This window comes from Crocodylus porosus, unplaced genomic scaffold (assembly GCF_001723895.1).
Source record: "Crocodylus porosus isolate Cpor-Errol unplaced genomic scaffold, CroPor_comp1, whole genome shotgun sequence".
Lineage (NCBI taxonomy): Eukaryota > Metazoa > Chordata > Crocodylia > Crocodylidae > Crocodylus > Crocodylus porosus.
In genome coordinates, this window is record NW_017728907.1 from 11728865 (window position 1) to 11752345 (window position 23481).

At 43.2% G+C, this 23481-nt stretch overlaps 1 protein-coding gene across 1 annotated transcript in view; it reads right to left on the reverse strand.

Annotated features, from left to right (window-relative positions):
* The window catches only part of PACS2 (phosphofurin acidic cluster sorting protein 2), a 107760-nt gene that overhangs the window by 76561 nt on the left and 7718 nt on the right, over positions 1–23481 (reverse strand). The window contains exons 3-6 of the mRNA XM_019530574.1: positions 13845–13932; positions 9364–9453; positions 3994–4119; positions 999–1161 (exon numbers count right to left, since the gene is read on the reverse strand). Coding sequence (XP_019386119.1) covers positions 999–1161; positions 3994–4119; positions 9364–9453; positions 13845–13932 — 467 coding nt within the window. The remainder of the gene's footprint in view (positions 1–998; positions 1162–3993; positions 4120–9363; positions 9454–13844; positions 13933–23481) is intronic.

Below are 23481 nucleotides of genomic sequence, written 5' to 3' on the forward strand. Positions count from 1 at the left end.
CATTGTAGCAAGCTCAAAATTCAGTGCCTCTATCATAGATGGTACCACCAGCAGACTCGTCACAAAGGGTTTCTACAATTCCTTCACAATGGGAAAATGCGTATAGTGCAACAAACCAGGGAATCTAAAACCGAGGGCCTGGTCCTGTAACCCTGTAGTCCCATTCCTGCCTCAGAACTCTCTCACCAGGTATAAATTATTCTATAGGACTAGCAAAAACTGGTACTGACTTGTCCGAGGAACTCATTCTCTCCAGCTGGAATTCCACTCAAGTTCACATGAAAAACAACTTTCCGGGAACAGAATTATACACTTTCTGTCCCAGTTACAAAAGCCTACCAAAGCCTGTTATCCACATGTCCAAAATTTACATGCTTGCCTTGGAGAAAGAGGTCTATTCGAGTACCATACAAGAACACACTCAGACCAGAGGTCACCAAGGTCTCAAAAGCCTAGATAGGTGAGGATCTGCACTCTTTATGAATATGGGAGAGCAGAAAAAAGCTGACTCTCCCAAGGTGCTCCATTTGGGCTTTCTTTTCTCTGGCCACCTGCTCTGTTAAAGTTTCTCCAGACTATACCACCGCTTAAAAGAAGACTGGTCAGGTATTTTTCCTCTTTCCTTGTTGTCCTTGAAGTCTGTATTTTGGTTAGCAGAAAAATACAAGAAGTTGACCATTATTGTTTCTGCTGTGCTCACAGATCACACTCAGAAGCTGGGATTCACTATAGCCAGTGCTTTACAAACAAAACCCAGCAGTCCTCACCCCAAAGACCAAGATAGTGAAGGGCATTCAACATGATAACAAAAGGAAAAGGGTGTTGGCAGGGGCATGGCAGGTCTGATCCAAGTCTTCCCTCTCATTTATATTACAAAAATACAGCTTTCCTAGGGGTCCTTCAGGGCAGGACTAAGGTAGAAGTTGGAACTGTTAGAAGGAAAAAATGGTGTAGAAGGTGGAAAGGGGCTGAATTCCAGTAGGAAGGCATACCCTCACCTGTGGACTTGATTTTCTGGCTGGCCTGCATAGTGCTGTCTTCATGGTCTATGGGCTGACTGGACAGTGAGAAAATCCATATCTCTGCTACTTTGGCTGTGGCTTCCTTGATGTTACTGAAAAGGCTCAGAACCTGACCTCCTTCAGTAGGGTGCTGCATAACCTAGAAGGAATACACACACACTTGATTAAAATCCATCACAAAAGCTAGTGGAAAAAAAAGATGGAAAAAAATTCAAACTTACTTTAAAAACAGAGCTGTTCTGGATTTACAAGCATGCAAGAAGACTCAAATACTGTGTTTCAAAGGACCATTGACAAACTCTCAGCACAGTCAAATTTCATTTGGCTATGACCTCAAGGAATGGCAGGGAAAGGAAAATCTGCTGGGGTGTGCTTGACCCCTGATAAATGTATTCTCCAGTACCAAGCTTCAGTACATCATCTGTACTGTGTTAACTATTAGGTTTCAGCAAGAGTTCTCAACACAGGAATTCCCAATTAAGAAGGTATCAACATAGAATGAGCTAACTCAAGCAACCGCCAGCAGCAAACTGCTCCTGGCCAGTTATCTATTAAATTCTCCAGGTGCTTTCCAAAACAATACTCCTTGTCTTGACAGTTTAAACTCTGCAGGTAACTATGAGAAAAAACTAACCAACAAGCACGCATGTGATAGCAGGTGCTAATGAGAACAAGTAATGAGACCACAATATAAGCATGAGGCTACCTTGATAGTCCTGCTAATTGGAATGCTCTTCCCCATACTCATCCTCCTTTCATCACCTCCTTCAGCATAGTTAGATCACACCTCCCTCAGACTTCTCACCCTATTCTTCAAGTTCTCATTCTAGGCCTCCAAATTTTCCTTATGCACCTCCCTGGCTTTTTCCTTATCACCAGGAATCCAGGTTTTCTGTTTCCCATGGAAAAATGGAGTAAACAGAGGATTTTACCTTTTGCTGGAGGCAAACACGGTTTTCTTGTTTTACTGGAGCAACCCGCGGATTTTCCAGTTTTGCAATGAGCTCCCTGCAGGCTGGCAGAGTTCCAGCCTGCAGGGACCTGGGAGGGAGCAGGAAGAGGGCAGTGAGTCAGGGGGAGCCATGTGCATCTACATGCACATGGGCCCAGGCAGCCCGAGAGCAGCTCCCACAGGTAAGTAGTGGGGAGAAGTATGGGATTGAGGCCCCTGGAGGGAGGGAGCTGGGAAGCACTGGGACTGCTGTCCTCCCCCAGGACCTCTGCAGCCCGGCAGACATGACCCAGCATAACAGGGCACTGCAGGGCCGGGCAGAGAAGCTGCCCACCACTGGGAGTTCACCACTGCCCTGGCAACGCACCTCCTTCGTGCGCTGCTTCAGCGAGGGCAGCAGCACAGGGTTGCACTCCTCAAGCCAGGAGGCGCATTGTTAGGGCAGCACGGAGTTTGCAGTGGCAAGCAGCTTCTCCACGTGGCCCTCCTCTGCCCTATTGCACTGGGTTGTGCCTGCCAGGCTGTAGAGGCCCTAGGGGAGGGCAGCAGGGTGGGACCCCACACCCGCCTGCTCTGTGCACAGATCCCCTCTGCCCCCCCTCAGGAGTGTGCACTGCGGCAGAGAGCCACCTCCCCGCCATGCAGCAGGGGGGAGTGGCAGCAAGGGGTGCAGACCCAGGTCTGCAGCCTTGGCAGCTGGAGGCCCCCTCCAGCCAAGCTGGGGGAGCAGGGCTGTGGGTGGGGAGCAAGGGGCACCAGCAAGGCTGGGGGTTTTTTGTCATTTTTTTCTGTTTTTTTGAATATAGTCTGTTAAGTGATCCAGTTAAGGGAGAGAATAAGATCTGGTTGAAACATTAGCAAGGATGTTATAGATGTTTAATATTTACATTCCAACCTCTACTGGATGTTACAAAAATGTAGCGAGAAAACCTGTTACATTTCAACGGAGAATGCTTATTGTTAAGATATTTGCTGACTAACCTGGTTGAGCGCTGCTCATTTTTTCCTGTAGTGGCATTTCATTTTCAGTTCTTAACAATGAACTGAATGTATTGCAGGACAAGCAATCAGCTAAAAGTGTTAGAATTCAGAATGCGCTCTAGTTAAAAAATGGAAGCATCACAGGTTTGTCTGCAAGCTTAGTTCTCAGAAAATAAAAGGCTGTTGTAGATTTGACTAATAAAAATTCCTTTGTTTTGAAGTCACAACAGCCTAGCTTGAATGTAGTGTTACAGAACTCATCCTGATAAGAGTTCTCTACTGGAATGATGTCTGTTGGAGGAGGTCCATACTAAGGGAAGCGCAGCAGCCTTCCATTAGGCCACACTTCTACAAGGCTATCTGCACTTAGAAGTACACAGATGCAGAGATTAATTAGGACTTGAAAGAGTTAGCTGAAGCTCAACAGATATGCTACAAGTCTACCCCAACTACTGGTTTAAAGTTAAGAGCCAGATAACTATTCAAGTCATATTAAAATAAATCACCATGAAAAAAAATTAACTAAACATCTTATGTTTGCACATATGCACAATGATGCCTAAAATCGGATTTCCACAACTTTGGCTAGAATAGAGGGACAGAATTAGGAATGCACAGATCACCTAGCATCTCCTCCCTCTGGAAAGCTTGATTTGGTGGGCTGGATGTTTTAATCTTTTAATCTCACAATTATAAGTTATTCAGTTCTTTAGTTAAAATGTGCCTTGAATGCAAGGCAAACAATTCTGTATCTGGATAAACAAATTGGTGCTAATCTGCAGTCTTAAAGGTAATAAAGGTAATAAACTAATGTTATAGGACTGTGGTTATTAAGATAAATTTCAGAGAAATAGATAGTATTTATTGTTGTGTATTACTGCCCTTAACACCTTTGAACTCCAACAATAATACACTTGGAAAAAATTAAACTCCTAAAAATGACTGGTAACCTTAAGAGCGACAAGGATTTTTTGGGGTGACATCTTCTTTTGGATTAGCTGCATAAGGATGAACACTTGAGTTGTATCTGGTACGTACCTCAGCCATATTAATGGAGCCCACTGCTAAAGTCTTGTAGCCTAGGATAGTTCGGTTTTTGTATCGCTTCCTCCTTTGCAGCATGATCTGAAGCTTGTTGCCCTCTCGTTTCAAGAAGTGAGGATACTGCAGTGAGAACATGGTATGAAAGATATTTATTACTGCTTCTTGACACTTGATCCAAGCTACGTAAGTTTTTTGCTGGTAACAGATTCATGTAAGAGATTAATTACTTCTCTAAACACTAGTGTTTTTAAAGATGTTTATAGTTAAATTCATCTTTGGTTCTAACAATAGCAGTGGCTGCTAGTCCCCTGTGCACCCTTCCCTTCCTACTGAGAATCTACCCCTGGGTTTCTTCCCTGAACTCAAACATTCTCCTTCCTTTTGCCATCCAGTCTGTCTTCACAATGCTGAGAAAGAGAATGTACAATAAGCATTAAATCTACAGACACAGCTTTCCAAGTATGTTTTTACAAGGGCTTTGTTTCCCCATGCCCTTCCTGGGTCAGGCCTACTAGCAAAATGCAAAAGATCTGAATAGTTACTACAACGATTCCCTCAAGAATTCCCCTGGCTGCCTCTCCATGCTTGGAAGAAACTGGTTTGCTCTGAGCAGGTATGACTGCAAAGTTCCTGCAGGATTAAAAAACAAACCAAAAAAACACAAAACACAACCACCCCCCCCCAACCCAAAAGAAAACCCCTATACTCTGGGCTTCCTTAACTTGGGTTTTGTTTTCAGAAACCAGTGGGAACCCTGAAGTCCCTGCTGCAACATCCTGACCTTTACTTTGGACTAAGTACAGCCCATGGAAGTCTCCTGCAGTAAGTTTTTGAAAGGCTGACTACACAGGAGCTAGGATAGCCCAAGAAGGTCCTAAACTCCCCATGGCTCATTGGTTGGACAGGCAGTGCCATGCTCTCCAGCCAAAGGAGGCTTTGCATTTCCTGAAATCAGTACTCTGCCAATGACCAAATAAAATTTTTAAAATAGTCTGTTCACATGAAAATCACTTCCTTATAAAGACTGCACAAAGGATGGTAAGGGAACATCAGCTTGCAAAGTCACACCCTCAGAATTGGAATCAATCTTCCCAATGCAATCCTAAATTGGCTCCCTTATGTGTATAATAGAGACTAATGACATCCTGGGGTACTGTTTTCTCCACAGGAGGCTGCCTCAATGTGCCAAATAACGTAAAAGAAATCAATCCTGTGTGGTGAAGAAGCCTGACTATAGGACCCAGATTCATGGGCTGCTGGAAGGTATGCAGTGAATGGAGCAGTGAATTGTGGGAAGAGAAAGGATAGCATCACGAGTAAGACAGCTGAAGGGTACTGAGAGGTACTGGATTCTTATCATGCCTCTGCCCGAGAGTTCTCATGTGGTTCTGGACAAGTCACTTAAACCAGGTTTTATGGGTGGCCACTCGCTGTGTTTTTCCTTATGTTCAGGGCACACGACTTGACTCCCGGGCATGTGGTTTTCTGAAGTGCTGGGCACTTGCAGCTGCCACTAAAGTCAAATGGGAGCTGGGCTGCAAAAATATGAAATATTCTGGAGTGCTAAGCACCCTGGGAGAAAGAGTCAGGTTCTATGCATCTCAAATTGCATACCCAGAATTAGCAGATGCTTCTGGCCTTGATCCCCATGCCTCAGTTCCTATCTATGCTACACTTGAAACCCCCTCATTCCATGCCGTGTTGTGAAAGCAAGCACACAGCATTTGAATATTCCCCAGCATTAGCAATAACCACCAAAAAGCTTAAGAGAATACTAATTCTAACTTCAGAGCAGAGCTTGAATAGGGTGCGGAAGGTCACACACTAAATAAGGAGAATACTGAATAGCTGCTCATTCAGTGAACATGGTCTGTTTCGTGACCTGTATGAGGCAAGGGGGCTCAGAGAAGAAACAGTATTAAGGACATAACCAAAAAGACTATCATAATACAAATGCACAGGAAGGCTGAGTTTATGTTGCAGAGATGGTTCCCACTTTTTTTGATCCAAGTACTGGACTTCAGAGTCTTGATCCATTTTGGTTTAGAATTTTATGTATGGGGACATCTGAGGTTTATTTAAACAAAAAGGAAAGGAAAACCTACTGCAATATGTGGTATCACTACCCCACCCTCTTCCCTAGCTGTCTGCTCATCGGAAACATCGGATCTTTTGCATTTGCTACACAGATCCTACCACTTGAGCTAGCAGAATAACCGATCAACAAATTCAAGGCACCCCTCCATGACTTTTGTGAATTGAGCAACACCCCATTTAAAAAAAACAAAACAAATCAAAACATATTTATTACAATGCTTACCTACCTTGCAGAGGGGCCAGGTTGTGGGGGCTGGGGAACAGCCAGGCAGGGACTGAGCCTGAGTCTGTGCTTTTTTGCTTATCTGCTTACCTTGATGCAACCTTCAAAGGATCTCACAGCACCCCTGGGTGGCCAGCACCCTGGCTGAGAATCACTGCCATACATCAGAGGTGCTCTTAGTCAGAAGCTACATGTTGGCCAACACTCCTGAGCCTACAAATTTATCTCAAATATCTTGGTCATTAGCTTCCAAATTGCTTGGGCAAGGCCATAGTTAGAAGCTTGAAGCATCTTCAAGCTATCATCCAATTAAGAGGCAGTTAGTGTTGTTAAAACCTTACTGGGCCATTCCAGAAAGGCTTCTTATACTGTATCACTGTGCAAGAACACAAATCCTCCCTGTAATCAGAGAGAACTTGGCCTCATCTCAGCAACAGGTTCTCAATGCATTACACTTGCTAGCTTCTCCAATTCCGTTTCCTTAAAGTTTACAGTGTCAAGGGCACAGTTCTGTCACCTTGGCTCAGGCTGCATTCCCAGTCACTCCAATGGGAGTGGACTCTGATGGGTTGTAGAACAGAAAAGTCCATACACAGCCTGGCCTGTACTCTGAGGGGCTATATTACAAGACATCCACAAGATGATCTGGGGGTACCTACTGCAAGAAAGCTCACGTCCAAAGAAGAAGAAAGTTGTGAGCACTCTCACTGCAAGTCACGGTCATGTTAAATGCAGTTCTCTGCTCCAAGGGCATGGATTTTTAATGCAGAATGAAAGGAAGCTGAACCCCAATTCCTACCACCAGGAAAGTGAAAGTCCCAGAAAACCACATGCCTGTCCAGATCCATCAAGAATATTTATTCTTGGGTGTCACACAGTAGGAGAGGGACAGTCTGGCCTCATCCCAAGTCAAAGCCTTTCCTCGGGAGATCTTGGCTTACTGCCAAGACTTTAGTTCTCTACACCTACCCAATACATTTGGAAGAAAGGAACTATTGCTAACAGAGTTGCTGCTTCCATTCACATTGCAATGAAAGCTTATTTAGAAGCTAGGCTAAGTCTCTAACCCACCTTGTGTGGCTGGGTTCAGGACAGGGAAAATCTAGAATCTCCATTTATTTCCATATCCCAGTTTGACTGGAAAGCCATCAAGTTTCTCCCATGCAACTACTTATAGTACCACTATCACCATCATCCTTCCAATAGTCCATACTTGAAACTTTTAACTGATTTTGGAATAAGTATGGGCCATATTTGATTTCCAGGCCCCACTGGATTAAGACCTCTATCTTTACCATGTGAAACAATTCATAGACTTCCACAACATTCATGTGTTCCCTAAATGTGAATACCCCAAATGCCTGCAACACAGGAATCTCATTAAGCAGAGCAAGTGCAGAGGTTCCCCACATTGCGATTGCTGTGGCTCTCACTGGGAAGGTTCAGCACATGCTGCTATTAGAACAAGGGCCTAGGAATCTCTCCACCCCAGGAAGCCAGGATTTGTCTAGTCTTGGCAAAAACACAGGAGCTAATATTGATTTGCCATAGCCATGTGCATCTACAAGTGCTGAATCAGGATCCTATTTTAGCACTTCTAATAAGGCAATGCATCTTGCCAAACAGCGTGGTGGCCAAGCTAATGTTTCCCCATTAATGGCAAAGACAGGAGCTTCATTTTTGTAAGTAAATGCACTTAATTTGTGGGATGTGGTAAAAGCTGCCAAGAGATGCTGAAATAAAAATCACAGGATCCCACTTACATGTGTCTACCACAATTCTTATTTTCCTGAACATCCAAGACCATTCAAAAGCTACTTCTGTTCTTGACTGCACAAGCATAAGTTCTTTTCAGCTACCTCTCCTTTTATTCCATATGGAGACTAATATCTGTGCAAGGTAGGAGACTTGGTTCCTGGTTAGGGCTATATGCATCAGTCAGTGGAAGAGCTGAAATGGACTTCATGGTCTTCTGCTGGCTCCTAGCCAAGAGGCTTCACTTCCACACAAGATACTCCTGGTCACTGAGGAACACTTCTTAATGCCAAGGGTCCCTCAGCAATAGGTAAGGTACAGAGGAAATCCCTCATACCTAGTAGAAGACGAGACTAAATGAGTGTGGAAAAGCAAGTGGGAATGAGGCTACTATGGTCAAACTAGAAAAGGGGTTCTTGGTGAAGGTTTTGCCAATATCCCTCTTTCCTCTGGGCTCTTTGTTCCCCACTTCTAGCCTTGTTCTTCCATCTGGCTGCCATTAACCCCCTTCCAGTTCATTCAAGTTAAGTGGTTTCCTGCTTTTTCCTTCCACATCACCTGGATGCCAGCAAAGGAGAGCAGAAAGAAAAGCAGGGAAACAACTTCTAGCATTGTCCTAGTTCCTAGACCAAACTCTCCCTAATCAGCAACCAGGAGAAGCAATGACAAGAAAAGTCCTTTAAGTCCTGTGTAAACTACAATGCCTAAAGCATGACAACATGCAGGCTCGCTAGAGGGACTAATACTGCTGAGTTGAAAGACTGCTCTGGGCACTTTGGGGATGGCACACACTTCCTGAAGAAGAAATAGTCAGAGTCTTTAACTGCTAGCCTTTCAACAAGTTCCACTGGGCATACACATGCTGTTTTTCAAAGCCTTATAATTTGCCTGTGTCTCTGTAGATTTCCATCAAAATGGCAAAAAAAAGCACGGCTCCAACCCTGTGGCTACCCCATCAACTTCCATAGCTTTGCTCTAAAATATAGAGGTGCCAGTGTTTCAAAAACAACTGTTTTGCCAGCCTAGCACTTGGAAATTGCTGGATCATTTATAATACGAAACTTCCCCAAAACATTCAAGCTAAGGCAGAATTCCAGCACAGAACATTTCAGTCCAAATGGCTGAGACAGCAACTATAATGAAAAGCATTACGGTAACCATTAGGGTGTCTGCTAGAACAACCTACAGTCATTTCAGAAGAAGATTTAAATTAGACTGTTCACAGAGACTTTAGAGGCAACAAAGCTTTCTAAATGAGTGCATCTCCTTGAGGTTTAAATCTCCATTACCTGTAGTGAAAAAGTTAGTGCAAGTTCCGTTTCCACATGTCCACTTGGGGGCAGCACAATTTCATGAGACCGAAGTATTCGTTTAGAACCCTACATAGAAAGAGAAAATCCATCAGATGAAATTCTGGGCATCAGCGTGATCCCGCTCCCTTCACCTTTTCAGGACTCTAGCATCCAATGCTTTGTAACTTGGGATGTAGTGAATCGCCAAAGTTGGGAGAGACCACAAAAGGGGGATCCTCCCCTCCCCACAAATCCCACCCCCCCCAGCCATTCCCAATGAAAATTTGTTCTTGGCAGGCAGTAGTTCTCCAAGCAGAACATGGGCAGAGAGTTCACAGGAGCTCTATGCTGAGCTACAAACAGCTTGCTGGAGTGGAGCCGACCCTCTGTGCGTGGATGTATGCCTATTCAAACACTCATAATAGGAGCCAGGAATAGAGAAGCAGAGTGCAGAGGTTGTCAGCTTGATCTTCTGCTGAGCCTTCAGAACTGGTTTTGCCCAGAGGGGCCATTGTCCAGAAGCAAAGAGTTACAGCAGGATGTCTTCACTTAAGAGAAGAGCCTGATATTGTTGTTTAAGACCCAAGAAACAAATGCCCATTGGTTTTGTCCAAATAAATCTACCTTATCTAGTTTAACATCAGGAAATTATAAAGCTTTAGGCAAGGTAGACATGCATATAGACCGTTTTATTTTCCCTTTTCTATAAGCTTTGGTTTGAGTAGACTGTTTTGTCACTATGTACTTCTGGGCAGTCTCCAGGAAAGGAAATTCTACAAGGCACCTAAATACGTCAGATCTCTTGGAGAACATTTGATACCAGACACAGTAGCTCGGGGAACACTTTAGAAGTGGGACAATGGCAGCTAATGGCAACTCTGGAAGAATGGAACTCAGCAAAGACAGACGCCAGGTAAAGGGCAGAGATATAGCTATCCCAGCAACTATGACAAACTTTCAAGACTGAATTTGGGCCAGTCAATGCAAGAGTCCTTAACAGTGACAAGGCTGTTTTAATGATGCTTCAACACAATGGGTGCCTGTAGACATGCTAGGAGGCTGGCTTTAACATGCTATAATTACAGCACATCAGAGCAGACTCGATTAATAAGTCTGCTGGAATGTGCTAATTAGCATGCTCCAGCCAGTCTCCGCATCTCGTGTTATATCAGTATCCCCATGCTTCAAAATATCAGAAGGGACACTTTGAAGCTCATGAATGATCTTTAGTTAAAGCTTCCCTGCCACCATTTTGAAGCACAGGGACAATGATACACAAGACACTGCATCACTTAAATTAGAGTGGTTCTTGGAGCCGCTCTAATTAAAGCATACCCCGCCCTGTCCCAGGCATATGTAAAAATGCGCAATGGCTCTGTAATGAAGGACCAACAGATGGGCTGACAAAAGGTAAAGCTCCCTCAGACCCTTTGGAAGGGCCTATGATATGTTTAACACCTTATCTCTAATATAAAAAGCTGGGCAAGCCATTTGACTGAAAGTAAATGCACCCAGCAATGCAATTTGACCAACCTCAGAAAAAATGACTGAGAGAAACTTGAGCTCATGCATATCAAGTGACCCGCCCAAAAGCCTTGTCAGCACCATATTAATATCCCAAGGTATAAGGGGGCTTTTAACAGGGAAGGATTGAAATGTACTTAAACTATTGATGGAGGAGCTGCCCAGATACTGCCCCACCTTTAGCCCATTACATGGCATAATAAACCTGGGTGGGGAAATCAGGTAACAGGACAAGGAATACACAAGGTTAGCTTGTAAGCTACAGCTCTAGGCCTCTACAGGTGACCTGGTGACATCAGGAGATATGCAAGGCCAAAGTCAAGAGAAGATTGGGAAAGGATTGTCCAATGGCTAGGACTTGGGAGACCACTTATCCATCACAAGTTTCCTTTGTGATCCTAAGCAAATTACACTAAATTTGCCTTCAGCCCTTGCTTCTACTGGTTACAATGGTGATATCAGCACTTTCTTAATCAGATTAATTAATTAGAAATGGGGAGGTAATCAAGCTGCAGCAATGTGGGGGGGAGGGGGGGGAGTGCGCGAAGGTGGTCATAACCAGAACCAACATAAAACCATCTTCATTGCAGTAATCCAGTTTCACATAGTTAAAGTTTCCCTGGGACCTGTGCCCTTCCAACCTAAATATGGTATACACATAAGGGCGTATACATAGTGCTTCTAAGCAGCAATAATTTGAGAGAATAAACAGTATATAGAACCAATTCTTAATGAGGCTAGGAGACCCCAAATGGTCTGACCATGCATATCATATTTGCACATCTTCTGGGGTTCCTTTATATGGCCCTGGAAGCGGTCTGCACAAGCCACAACTCCCTCCTTTTGTGAAAAGGCTCAGTAATCCCTTAGCTCCAAGGGCTAAGAAGAACACAAAGCATTTTGCCCCTGTATTGGGTCTCTCTGGAGTACAGACTTCAAGACTTCTTCCACCTACTGTTACAGGGGTGTAGGTCATAGTCGTGTTGGTCTAAAGGCATAGGCAGACAAGGTTCTTTGGGTGAATCTGATATCTTTTATTAGACCAACTTAAATAGTTAGAAACATTTTTCTTAGGAAGCTTTCGGGTTTAAAAACCCTTAGTCAGGCTGAGGAAGCATCTGCAGTTGGTACGTGCCATCCAGGAAGAGCACACACCAACTGCAGATGCTTCCTCAGCTCGAGTAAGGGTTTTTAAACCCAAAAGCTTGCTAAGAAAAATGTCTCTAACTATTTAAGTTGGTCTAATAAAAGATACCAGATTCACCCAAACAACCTTGTCCACCTAGTGTTTGAACTCTCTATAGCTCCTCAACTACCAGGTTCCATTAAGCTCTAGCAAGAGCGTACATGGGGAGATGGTAGCTGAAAAATACTCAAGAAGCAACTTCCTATCCCTCCCTGTGATATTCTCAATTCCTCTTGCTATCCTTCATTGGAGGAGGGGTTAAGATTAGATGCATATTTTTATTTATAGTGTCTATTCTGATTTTCTAGATTGGTTTCTTTTTCCCTACAAAGCCAACTTATTGTGAGGGAAACAATTTCCCAGGGTTCCAGCAACTAGACTTTCCCATCCTGGAAGGGCACAAGAAACCCAGAGCAGCGCTGAGTGCTGGTACCCCACAACCATGTTAACAAGACCAGTTGTGTGACTGCATGAGAGAAGGGGGCAAAATTCTGATTTTTTTTCTGTTTGTTTTTTTTTTAAAGTGGGTATCCCAATGACCAACAGACCTCTTTAGTCCACCGGAGATAACCTGTTGGGCTCAACAGACAGATATAGCAATTTCTAGCTATACTCAAAATGACTATTTGTTGAATACTTATTTATGTACAAAAAGACCTGGACTATTCATGTAAAGTCATTGCAGACATTTCAATTTCTAAGCTAAAACCTTTGTCTTATATCCTGACTGCTAAATTCACCACAGGGTTTTTGGCTGAACCAGCTGCTTTCTCCCATTTTGGCTCTAGGCTAACAAAGTTCTATCCCTGGGAATTTCCTCTGCTTTTAAGCAATGTTTAGGTATTGTCAGTGACACGAATGTCTGTAAGCGGAGCCGACAAGTAATTCAAGAACAGACCCCACTGCTTTTTAGTCTGTCTCCTATCTACAGGCAAAAGTGATGCATTCATATCATCTTAGGTTCAGAACTGATAGGTATATTTACACACTAAAAGGTACATGTGCATACAAGTCCATACAGTTGAAAAAACTTTTATATGCTTTTTAGTCGAGCAAGAAACATGCTCTTGTATTTTTTGCAACAGTAGCTACACGGACTCCTTTGAAGCTTGTCATATAGCAAAATATTTTTCACTATTTTACTAGTACAATTAATTTAAGCAGATCTTGGTTCAAGTATAATTCTGCCTTGAGCAGGGGGCTGTACTAGATGATCTTGTGATGTCCGCTCCAGCCTTACTTTCCTCCTATCCATAGCAACAATAAGATGAAAAGCAGAAAGGAAGTCTTTCAGAAGCAAACAGAACATTTTAGATTCCCATCTACCTGAAACCGAGTAGAACTAGGCTCTTAGGGAATAAATTCCACCCTGACACAAGAGGCTACTTGTCACAGAACAACAGGCTTGGTTTCAATGAATTTGGGGGGAAAAGAGAATTTATAACCAAAAACTCAGTTTTGCAAAATAAAACTACCTTTGTCTTCAACAAAAGGACTAACTCAACACATCCCACTCTATGAAGACATGCATAATTGCTGAGACAATAACATTACAGAAAGCGGAGGGAAAAAATTCCAAAACTTTAACATGTGTAGGTAGCCATGGAGTTTCAGACACCATATACTGTAATTGCAAAAACACTGCAATAGCAACTCGTGGCTAGGGGGATGAAGTTCATCCTAACATGGTTATTTCCTGACAATTTAGCACTTTACATTTTTAGCAAGGTTCCATTTTGCTCTCAGAACTAATTAAATACAAAGTTACCTGCATTTTAACTGCAATGACCACAGGTATGAGCTCTTTATCCAATTCCTTTAAGACTACCAGTTTCTTTAAAGTCAAGCTGCACAACCTGCAAATGAAAACAGAAGAGAAGCAACTATGAGTTATGGCTCCAAAAAAGAATGGTTATAAAAGGCTTAACACCCTCCAGGTGCTTCAATAGTGGGGGAAGGAATCTCTTAATTTGCTTGTCTCTCTTAGTGTTCTCCCCTCTTTTTTTTTTCCTGCATGTGAACATGAGCCATGTTACACGGCAGGAATGAATGCAACAAATACTTTAGGCCAAACCACTAAAAGCCTCCAGCGTTGCACATGTTCTGACAGAATGTAATTCCAGTAGCGAGATGGGGAAGTTGAGGGTAGGGATGTTACCTTTAAGTGACCTGCCACGTTTTTCACATTCACCAGATTTCTTAAGTTTGAGACACTTGGTTCATAAAAGACCAACTTTTCTCCCCAATTTTAAATGCATCATGCAAGACCTTCCCTTCCCACCCCCCAGGGAAAATCCTGAGAGGGATTTAAGTCCTGCCCTCTGGGCCCTGCCAATTGCATGCAAGCATATGCAAGTACATCACACTCTTTTTAACTTAGGGGTGTACTTGGTAGCCCTGTTGGTCTGAGACAAGATGACATATGAAAAACTAGAACTCTTGGTTCAAAAATTATACTTTTTATTAGACCAACTGGGAAATGGCAAGAAAAAACTGTCCTTTTCTGCAAGCTTTCAGGATCAAAGTCCTTTCGTTAGGCCCTGGGAAAAGTACAGATGATACAAGATGGTAAAAAGTCCCCATAGGTAGGAAATAAACTTCATTTTTGCACAGAGGGAGCTGAAGATGGAAGGCTGTCTCTCTGGGTCCATGAGAGTGTCTTTGTGAGCTGTGCTATCTCTTTGATGTGTAGATCAGGTAGAATTCCTTCCCTGGAGGTGTCAGATGGCAGGCAGGGAGGTTAAAAAAAAAAAAAAATCTTTCTTGTTCTGCAATGAAGTTTAAAATTCAAAGACCACCTGGAAAATGGCAAGAAAAACTGTCCTTTTCTGCAAGCTTTCAGGAGAAAGTCCCTTCATCAGGCTCTGGGAAAAGTATAGATGGTAAGAGATGGTAAAAAGTCCCCACAGGTAGGAAATAAACTTTATTTCTGCACAAACGGAGCTGAAGATGGAAGGCTGTCCCTCTGGGTCCATGAGACTGTCTTCATGAGCTGTCTTCTAAGAGATGCTCAACACAGCCCACAAAGACTCTCACGGACCCAGAGGGACAGCCTTCCATCTTCAGCTCCCCCTGTGCAAAAATTAAGTTTATTTATTTACTTTTTACCATCTTGTACCATCTACACTTTTCACAGAGCCTGATGAAGGGACTTTCTCCTGAAAGCTTGCAGAAAAGGACAATTTTTCTTGCCATTTTCCAGCTGGTTTAATAAGAGGTATCATTTTGGAAACAAGAGTTCTAGTTTTTCGTATGGACTCTAACTTCGGCATCTCCTACATTGTTTTCTTTAAAGCTGCCTTCCAGCACAGAGATCAAGGGAGAAGGGAGGGCTTGGGGGGAAGCTTCACAGAAGGTGCAGTTCAACATTGTGTGGGGGGGGGACGCGGGGGGTGTCACTATTTCACAATGACACTCGGCTCACATGAGGTGTTGAGACCCAGAGTTTATACCTACAAGGCAAGTTTCAAGGAAAACTAAGACAGAATAAAAAGTTTTCATATTCAGGAAGAACTTAAACCATATTCTATATTCGTTGGAATTTCTTTTTTTAAGACTCCATAGCTTATCTTTAAAGTGAACCAGCTCTTTCCAAAACAACGGTTCTTCCAAAATACGGCACCATGGCAGACGGACCAGTCTCTAGGCCCCAGGCTGCACCCCTTAGCTTACCTCTCTGTATCTACTGGTTGTTCCACGCACCACAGCCAGCTCCAGCCACTTCAGACTGTCATTCAAGGTACCCCAGAAACATTAATGGTGCAGACTTAACTTTTTGCTGATCAGTACATAACTCAGCAGGATCTTGAATCTGACTGACACCTTTACTTGAGCCACAGATCCTGAGTGGTCATGGTAACCACAGCCACACAAACTGTTCAGGAAGGACCAAATCTCCCCGTTTCCAAAATTCACTAAGAAGAACAAACCTGGTTTTGCTCCACAGTGAAAGATTTGAACATGATTGACTCACACCAGCCAAGAATAGGATAAGCAGGGGGTAGACAGAAGAGGGGGTAGATGCCACTGCGTGCACCTGGGGGGAAGGCAGCAAGAGGCAGGGGTCAGCCCACTTGATTCCTGTTGCCTGCCCAACTACCACCTGCCCCCCTGTTGCAGTTGTGTGTGGATGTGAACAGATATTAAACACCCCTACCCCCCCCCCCCCCAAAATTGGATTCTACACATGGAAAATTATAACAGATTTCCTCTTATGTTCAGAGTCATCTTAGATTCAGGCAAACGTGACAAGTGCTCTCACGTAACAAGATGAAAATTGAAAAATAAACCCATCCCCGTCTCAGCTTGGGGAAGGAAGAGACACCTCCTTTCCCCCTCCATGTGGGCCAAAAGAAATGGGGAACATCAAGCACACACATTCTGCTACCCCACAGCACAACTCTGGAAGAAGGCAGTTGTGATACCATTTGTTTTCGTTGCAATGCTGTTGCTGGAGGACAATTGCATCTCAGCTTGCCAAAAATCTACAGAGCTTTAGCTGGTCAGGTGATAAGGACAGAGGTATAACACGACTGGCATTGTCTTTGCTGACAGACGAAAACAAAAGGCCTTTTCTGTCTGTCCCCCCAAAGCTCGAGAAGGGGAAAAGGTATGTAAAAGCAACGATTGTGCTTTTTCCACACAGAGAAGAATACAAGAAGGGGCATTCTGTTCTACACTGGACATTCCTTCAATTCATCATTTATAAGCTTTGATCAAACCCAGGCAGCACTGCTGCTTGAGAAAGCCTCTTTTACAGTGATCAGGGAAACAAAAGCAGTTAAAAAGACATAGGGTACATCAGCTTTCTTTATCCATCGTAGCTGGACAACTGGTACTAAAAGGCACTTCACACAAACAACAATGAAATGTTGATATCCTCTGCCCCAGAAGGACAGTTTACAAACCCAGTTAATCTTCTGCATAATCAACATTTTTACTGTTTCAGGTCTAACTTCATCTAGCTTTGTAGTCTGTTACCTTGCAAATTATAGCAAACCTCAGAACAAGAGAGAAAGAGACTACAGTTTACAGAAATACTCATTTACAGAATTTATTCTGGGCTTACATTGGTACACAATAGCTCAGAGTGGTGCAGCATGTTAACAGCAGATATTCACTGGTTAAAAAGGAAAAGGGACACGTGTTCAATGCATACACATTACAGCATGAACACGGCATTCACAAATGAAGCATTAATTTGCCCTAATCCCATGTGTTCCTGCCCAGGGCCTGAAGGGTCAAGGCCTATTAAGCATCTTTATTAAATGAAAGCCATGTGGAAGCAACGAGAATGTTAATATTTGGGAGTGGTATTGAAGAAAAGCCAGAACAGAAGGAAAGGGACCCTGAAAGAAAGATTCAAGAAGACAGAAACAGGATTCAGCTTGGAAATGTGTATTCAATAGACCTGGGGAGAATCACATAGCACAAAAAAATACCCAAAAGGAAAGCAGCAAATGACTCAATACTGAAGGAGCTGAGAAGTGATGGACATGAGCAGCATCCCAAAGCTGCATTTGAACAGCAGAATATTCTTACCATATTTGTTTTAGCATCCATCTGGATTTGTGTATGCAAATGTAGTTTATTCAGGGCACAGGTTGGTCAAAGCAACATATTTAACATGCACAGAAACCATGGCTCCAAACTTCATACAACAGAGGGTGAGCAACAGTGAACTACCGCAGCTGCTGAACCTTCACTTCTGTATTGATGTCTCAGCCACACACCCAGTGACACTTAGAGGCACGTGTCCAGGTTGTAGCCCTACTGGTCTAGAGGCAAAAGGAATCAGGAATCACTTAAAGGTGGACTTTTGATTACTCCCCATCCTAACTGTGGAGCTAAACTGGACGAGTCAGAGTAAACTTCTAGTAGCAGGAAACTTACCACGTTTGCTTCTCTCAAGGTAATTGACACTAACAGACACTACACATAAGGAGCACAGACAGGTACCAAAGGACTGTCTTAATTTTAAGGCAGAAGCTAGGGCTTTCCTTACAATTGTGTACTAGATTTCTACAAATAGGAAGAATAGGAGGCTCCTTCCTGGATTCTGTACCAATTAAACTACTACAGAAAAACCCACGTCCACTGAAAATAAAGAGACAGATCATTTTACCGTAAAGATGCATCAAGAGTCTCACACTTCTTAACAGAAAACCTGGACTTTACCTATTCCCTTCAGTCCCTCCCAACATAGTGAAGAAGGCACCCTACACTAAAAGATCCTCACAATATATGGTTTGCTGTTAGGGCATCAGTCACCTGCTAGGAAGATTTCAGTGGCCAAGACCTAAATAAACCAACCATTAATGTCACTAAATAAGGCCACAAATTGTTTATTGCTATGATAATTTTTGCATTTGCTCATTAGGGTATAAAGAGCAGGTAAACAGAGCTCTCAAAAGAAGGAGACCGACTCATTGAATTAAGTGTCTGTTGCTCCATGGGAGACACAGTAATTGCACTGAGACACCACTCACACAGTAAAGAGCATCAAACTGACAGGAAGGAAAAAATTAAAAATTAAAGACCTGTGTTTTAATTAAACCCCATGAAAGTCAAGAGCATGGATGGAAGAACAAGCAGCTAGATCAGGTGAGCCAAGCTTGAGACTGGGACTGAATCAGACTCTTCCTGAGCAAGAGAAACAGGATCCCCTGTCCTGGCATCCAGATCTCAGATTTAGCGTGAGTCCTGAAAGCCTAGAAGTGTGCACTGGAAGCAATACATTGCAGCATAGGGAAGCGATCATGCTGAGACATTCTGCAGGCAAAGCAAGTGGTTAGTATTTTAAACAGTTCCACAGCTGCAGCCTTGCTTTTGCCACTCAGGCCTCAGACAGACAACATGTGATGCCTAAGTAGCCACCAAGAAACGATGTAAACCCTACATACTATGTCAACTTCACACAATCTAGTATAGAATTACCCCACAGAAAGAAATAGGGACAAAACTCCAATTTTAGTGTAAGTGGTAGTATTGGAGTGATGTTGTATTCATTACTGTCCAGGAATTACGTGAGGCAAGAATTCTTGGGTGATATTTAACTGGACTGACTGCACAGTTGGGATAAGGATGCAAGGCATCCTTCATCAGGGCTTCTAGATCTCACCCCCAAAAAAATCCTTGCCTCTTGCAGTGTGTCATCTGCCTATTACTCTGTGATAAGCTGCATGCAGTTTGCTCAAAGCAAGAAAGCTTATTACTTGCCTCCCTACCACCCCAAGTTAATGTGTTGTAATAGCCACCTACAGCATGCACCTATCTTGGCATAACTACACTCCCATCCACCCTGGATCCTCATGTACAAAACCAATATAAAGTGACACTGGTGTCTTCAATAGTCTCTGTCTGATAATTACATACTAGTAGCTTAGAAAAAACAAAAAAAGAAAAAATCCAGCCAGATACTCATTTTGATCATTAACTAGCTGCTGTATCCTATAAAATGAGGAGTTATGCATCTATTGTAAGGTAATTTACACTGACTTTTGCAAACGTTTTCCTTCCAGTCAACTTCCCCCCCACCCCTCAACACCTGCATTTCTCTCAGATAAGATTTTGTTTGAGCAAAATACTGAGCCATTAAATGACGAAAGAAAGTTCATTTTCTCCAATTACAAAACATTTTTCCAACTGGCCAAGAGTTTGGAGTAGTATTTGTACATGGGATGTGTCAGTGAAACAACGAACAGCATTCCACTACAGAACCTGACCAAGTTACCAAGGTTTGAAAACAGTCAAACTCTGTTCTCCTGTGTTTTTTAAACATGCATCCAAACTGACTAACACATGCATGTGCTGCAGTATTTAACTCACTAATCTACTCTATGGATTTGCACTGAGCTGATACCCCACCATACTGCATTGAGAAAGGAAAGAAATGGAGGTGAATAATCAATCATACTGATCATATCAAAGTCTCATTCTGACGCAGGTAGTTCCAAGTGCTTCCTACCTTCTCCATTCACTGCTCATGTGAATTCTTTGCATTTCAAAACCTTTTGTGCTGGGATTGTCAGCTATCAGTGCCATTTTTAAATAGGCATATGGGGGTTATTACAGGTTAGGAAGACTTGATACAACAGATAGAAAACAACTGATTTTTCTCACGTGCTGGACCCATGATTTAGACAACTTACTGGATTTATAATCTGAGTACAGATATACAATGGGACTACTAAAATTTCCTTTGGAAAGTGCTCTGAGAATGGCAGACAAAAATAAATAAATATAAAAAAATGCAGCTTTGGTCATTCAAAGGCTCATAGTGCAGAGTAGGCAAAACAAGATCATACGTACTTCCTCAATGAGGACTTTATCCGTGACAAACTCCAAGTTTCAGTTCTCGACATACTGCAAGCCTATTCAAGCATAACTTGCCATCTTTTCAAGTAAGGTAGTATATTTCTTGTGGTTCTTGAATTCAAAAATAGATGGTGATAAAATTGTTTCTGATCTTGTAGCAGGGACTAGGATCCTGAGATTCTATGGTGGTTGAGTCCAAAGAAGATGTTTCAGCTAAGAGAACCTGCCACTACCTTTTTAAACCAGGTCATCTCAGCCTGGAGTATCCCTTGCCCATCTGGCTATCAAAAACTGCCTTTCTGAACATGTCAGCCTATAAAAAGTACTAACCTACCCTGCTACTACTTGGCTTTTTGAGTCTGTTGCAAAAGATTCCCTCTCTAAATTTCGGGCAGAGCAAAATAAGTGCAAGTGAGTCAAGATAAAGTACGTTTTTTAGTGGGAAGATCATCTGAAATTCAGGATAAGGTTAATTTGCCTCCATGTTGTTTGGTCTAAAATAGGACTGTATGTGCCTTTGGAGTCTGTAGTAGGTACATACGTATGAACTGAAGTATCACACTTGAAAAGTGATTCGGTGTTAAAACACGTGAGCTGAGAGGATCAAATCTCACACCAGAGTGGAAAGATCCAGTTCAATATTCTAGCACGCTTGGAATTCTGCTACCACTGCCCAGCAGCTTTAAATCAAGTAAACTAATATTCAGAAGACCTTAAACCAAAGAGCTCCAAAACAGACAGAATTTACAGCTTACACATTCCACGGGCATGTCTCTAGTGTTCCACAAGGGAAAGCCACACACAGTAATAGCCTTATTAATACATTGGTATTTAGCCTAGAAGGGTCTGGAAACAGTCACCATTGAAAACAAAGCCTTAGTTCTGCCCACTTCTTTGCACTTGTTTTACACTACAATTATCTAAATCACCTGGAATTTCTCATACAAGTTTACAGGCCCCTTCAAAAGCTTTATAGATTGCATTGAGATTTTAAGTATGCCACAAGTTCCAGACAGGTGATTAGACCCATTTTACAGACAAACTGGGGTAAATACAAATTTAGAAGAACTTGCCTGACATGACACCAAATTTGCTGCATTTCAAGACAAACCCACAGAGTTCTGCTCAGCCTCTTCACTTTACCCACAACACCTCTCTTCTGAATCTCAAAACTAAAGCTCCTGTGCATATGGACACCAAAGCAAAGCCAAACCAAAAAAGGTCTCCAAGATCTGAGCTTTTAAAAAGCCCCCCACCAAAACTAGTTTAATAGCATCAAAGTCTACAAAACAACCCAAGCTCATCTGACTGCAGATTCCACTGAGGCTTAAGTTCTTTGGGCTGCATATTCCAAGTTACACAGAGGACTGTCTACATCCAGCGTCAGCAGTGGTGTGAAAAGTACCAGCAAAAAGATGCACAAGCTACTGGGTTCCAGAACCCAATGGGCAAAATGTTAATTTTATTAGAGAACAGGGGCAATGCCCTCTGGCCTCTAGATTTTAAAGTATTACCATTACCTCAGCTTTTATACAACACTTTTCAACTGCTGATTTTAAAGCATTCTGAGCGCATGTGCACACACACACCAATTCTGTATAAGGGGAAACAAAGGCACAGAAGAGAAGAGTCCTGTCTAATGCCACTGAGGAAGAACCAGTGGCAGAGCCCAAAATAGAAATAACCTGCATCTTGAGTCCTACTTAAATTAACTAGGCAGTATTGCCTTCTCCATAACATTTAAAACCTTACAGCAAGGGAAACTTTAATTGGAGATCTTAACCATCACCAACATTATGCACTGGAGGGTGGGCTTAGGACTCTGGCTGCTGAAGGCAAGGTCGCACTCAACTAGCAGAAAAAGGGAAGGAAGGCAGGGCCAAAATGGGACAATTCAATGGCAGGGCCAGGATGGGACCCATGGGAGCCAGCCAGCTGCTCACCACAACGTCTTCTAAAAAGAAACATTTTTTCTTGACAGCACCCCAACCACAAGCCACCTACGTGGGCCAGAAAACAGAAGGGGACAAGGACAGGGGCAAGTGAGTGATACAAAAGTGGGGCGAAAAGCTCTTAAATGGGATCTGTGGCTGGAGCAAGACTATCCCAACTCCCCTCACTTTCCTCAAGCCCCTCTTATTCCCCTGCCAGGCCTTCTTCATGCACCCTGCCTCCTCATCACCAGTCTTCCACCTCCTTCCACCCTGGACAGGGGCATTACCACAACAAAACAATGACAGGGATGTGCCGTTTCTAGCATTTCATAAAAAGATATTCCAAAAAGCCTCCTGCTGCTAGTGACTGACAATAAGCTGCCAAAAGCTGTTAGATTAGAGCACCTCTGGAAGTTAGCTGGTTAATGGAAGCAGCAGACAAAGCCTGCCTGGTCCACAGGGACCATTAGGCTCCAACAGCTGGCTGATCTGTCAACAGCAAGCTGCAAGTGATGCAATACTCGCACTTCTTTGGTTTAGCCTGAACCAAGATTTTCACTCAACAACAGCACAGATTGCCACAGAAAAAGAGAGTGGTCTGCTTCCCTCCCAGTTCCCTGTGGCATTTACTGCAGAGGCAGGTAGGTACTTTCTTTTATGGATACATGTACTTTGGGACTGGGTAAAAAAAGGGGGAGGGGAAGAAGTCACCTCTAAAAATAAACCACCTGGTTTAGACTTTTGCAGTAATCCCCCAGGGAATCTCTCTCCGGAGCACAACATCCCACCCCGTCCCCACCACACCCCTCCTCAAGCTCCTCAGCAGCCTATTCAATGCAGCCACAACAGCAGGTTTGTGACAGTCAAACATTCCCACAGCAACTAGAGACGTCAGAGCCTACGCACGTGATCCTGCTGCTCTGCAAATGAGACTGTGCGCTTGTCTGGGCTGTTCCTTCCCCCCAATCCCTCAGAAGAATGCCAAACAGCAAACCTTCCTTGACAGCTGTGTCAAGAATTTGGTTCTTAAAACAGCACTTGCTGCTCCCCTAGCGACTCCTCTGCCATCGCCTCTCGCATCCAAGTGCACACGAGGCCGCGAACCAGTGAGTTTGCTTGAACCCAGCCAAATTCAGCGTTGGTCAGGCTGTTTTG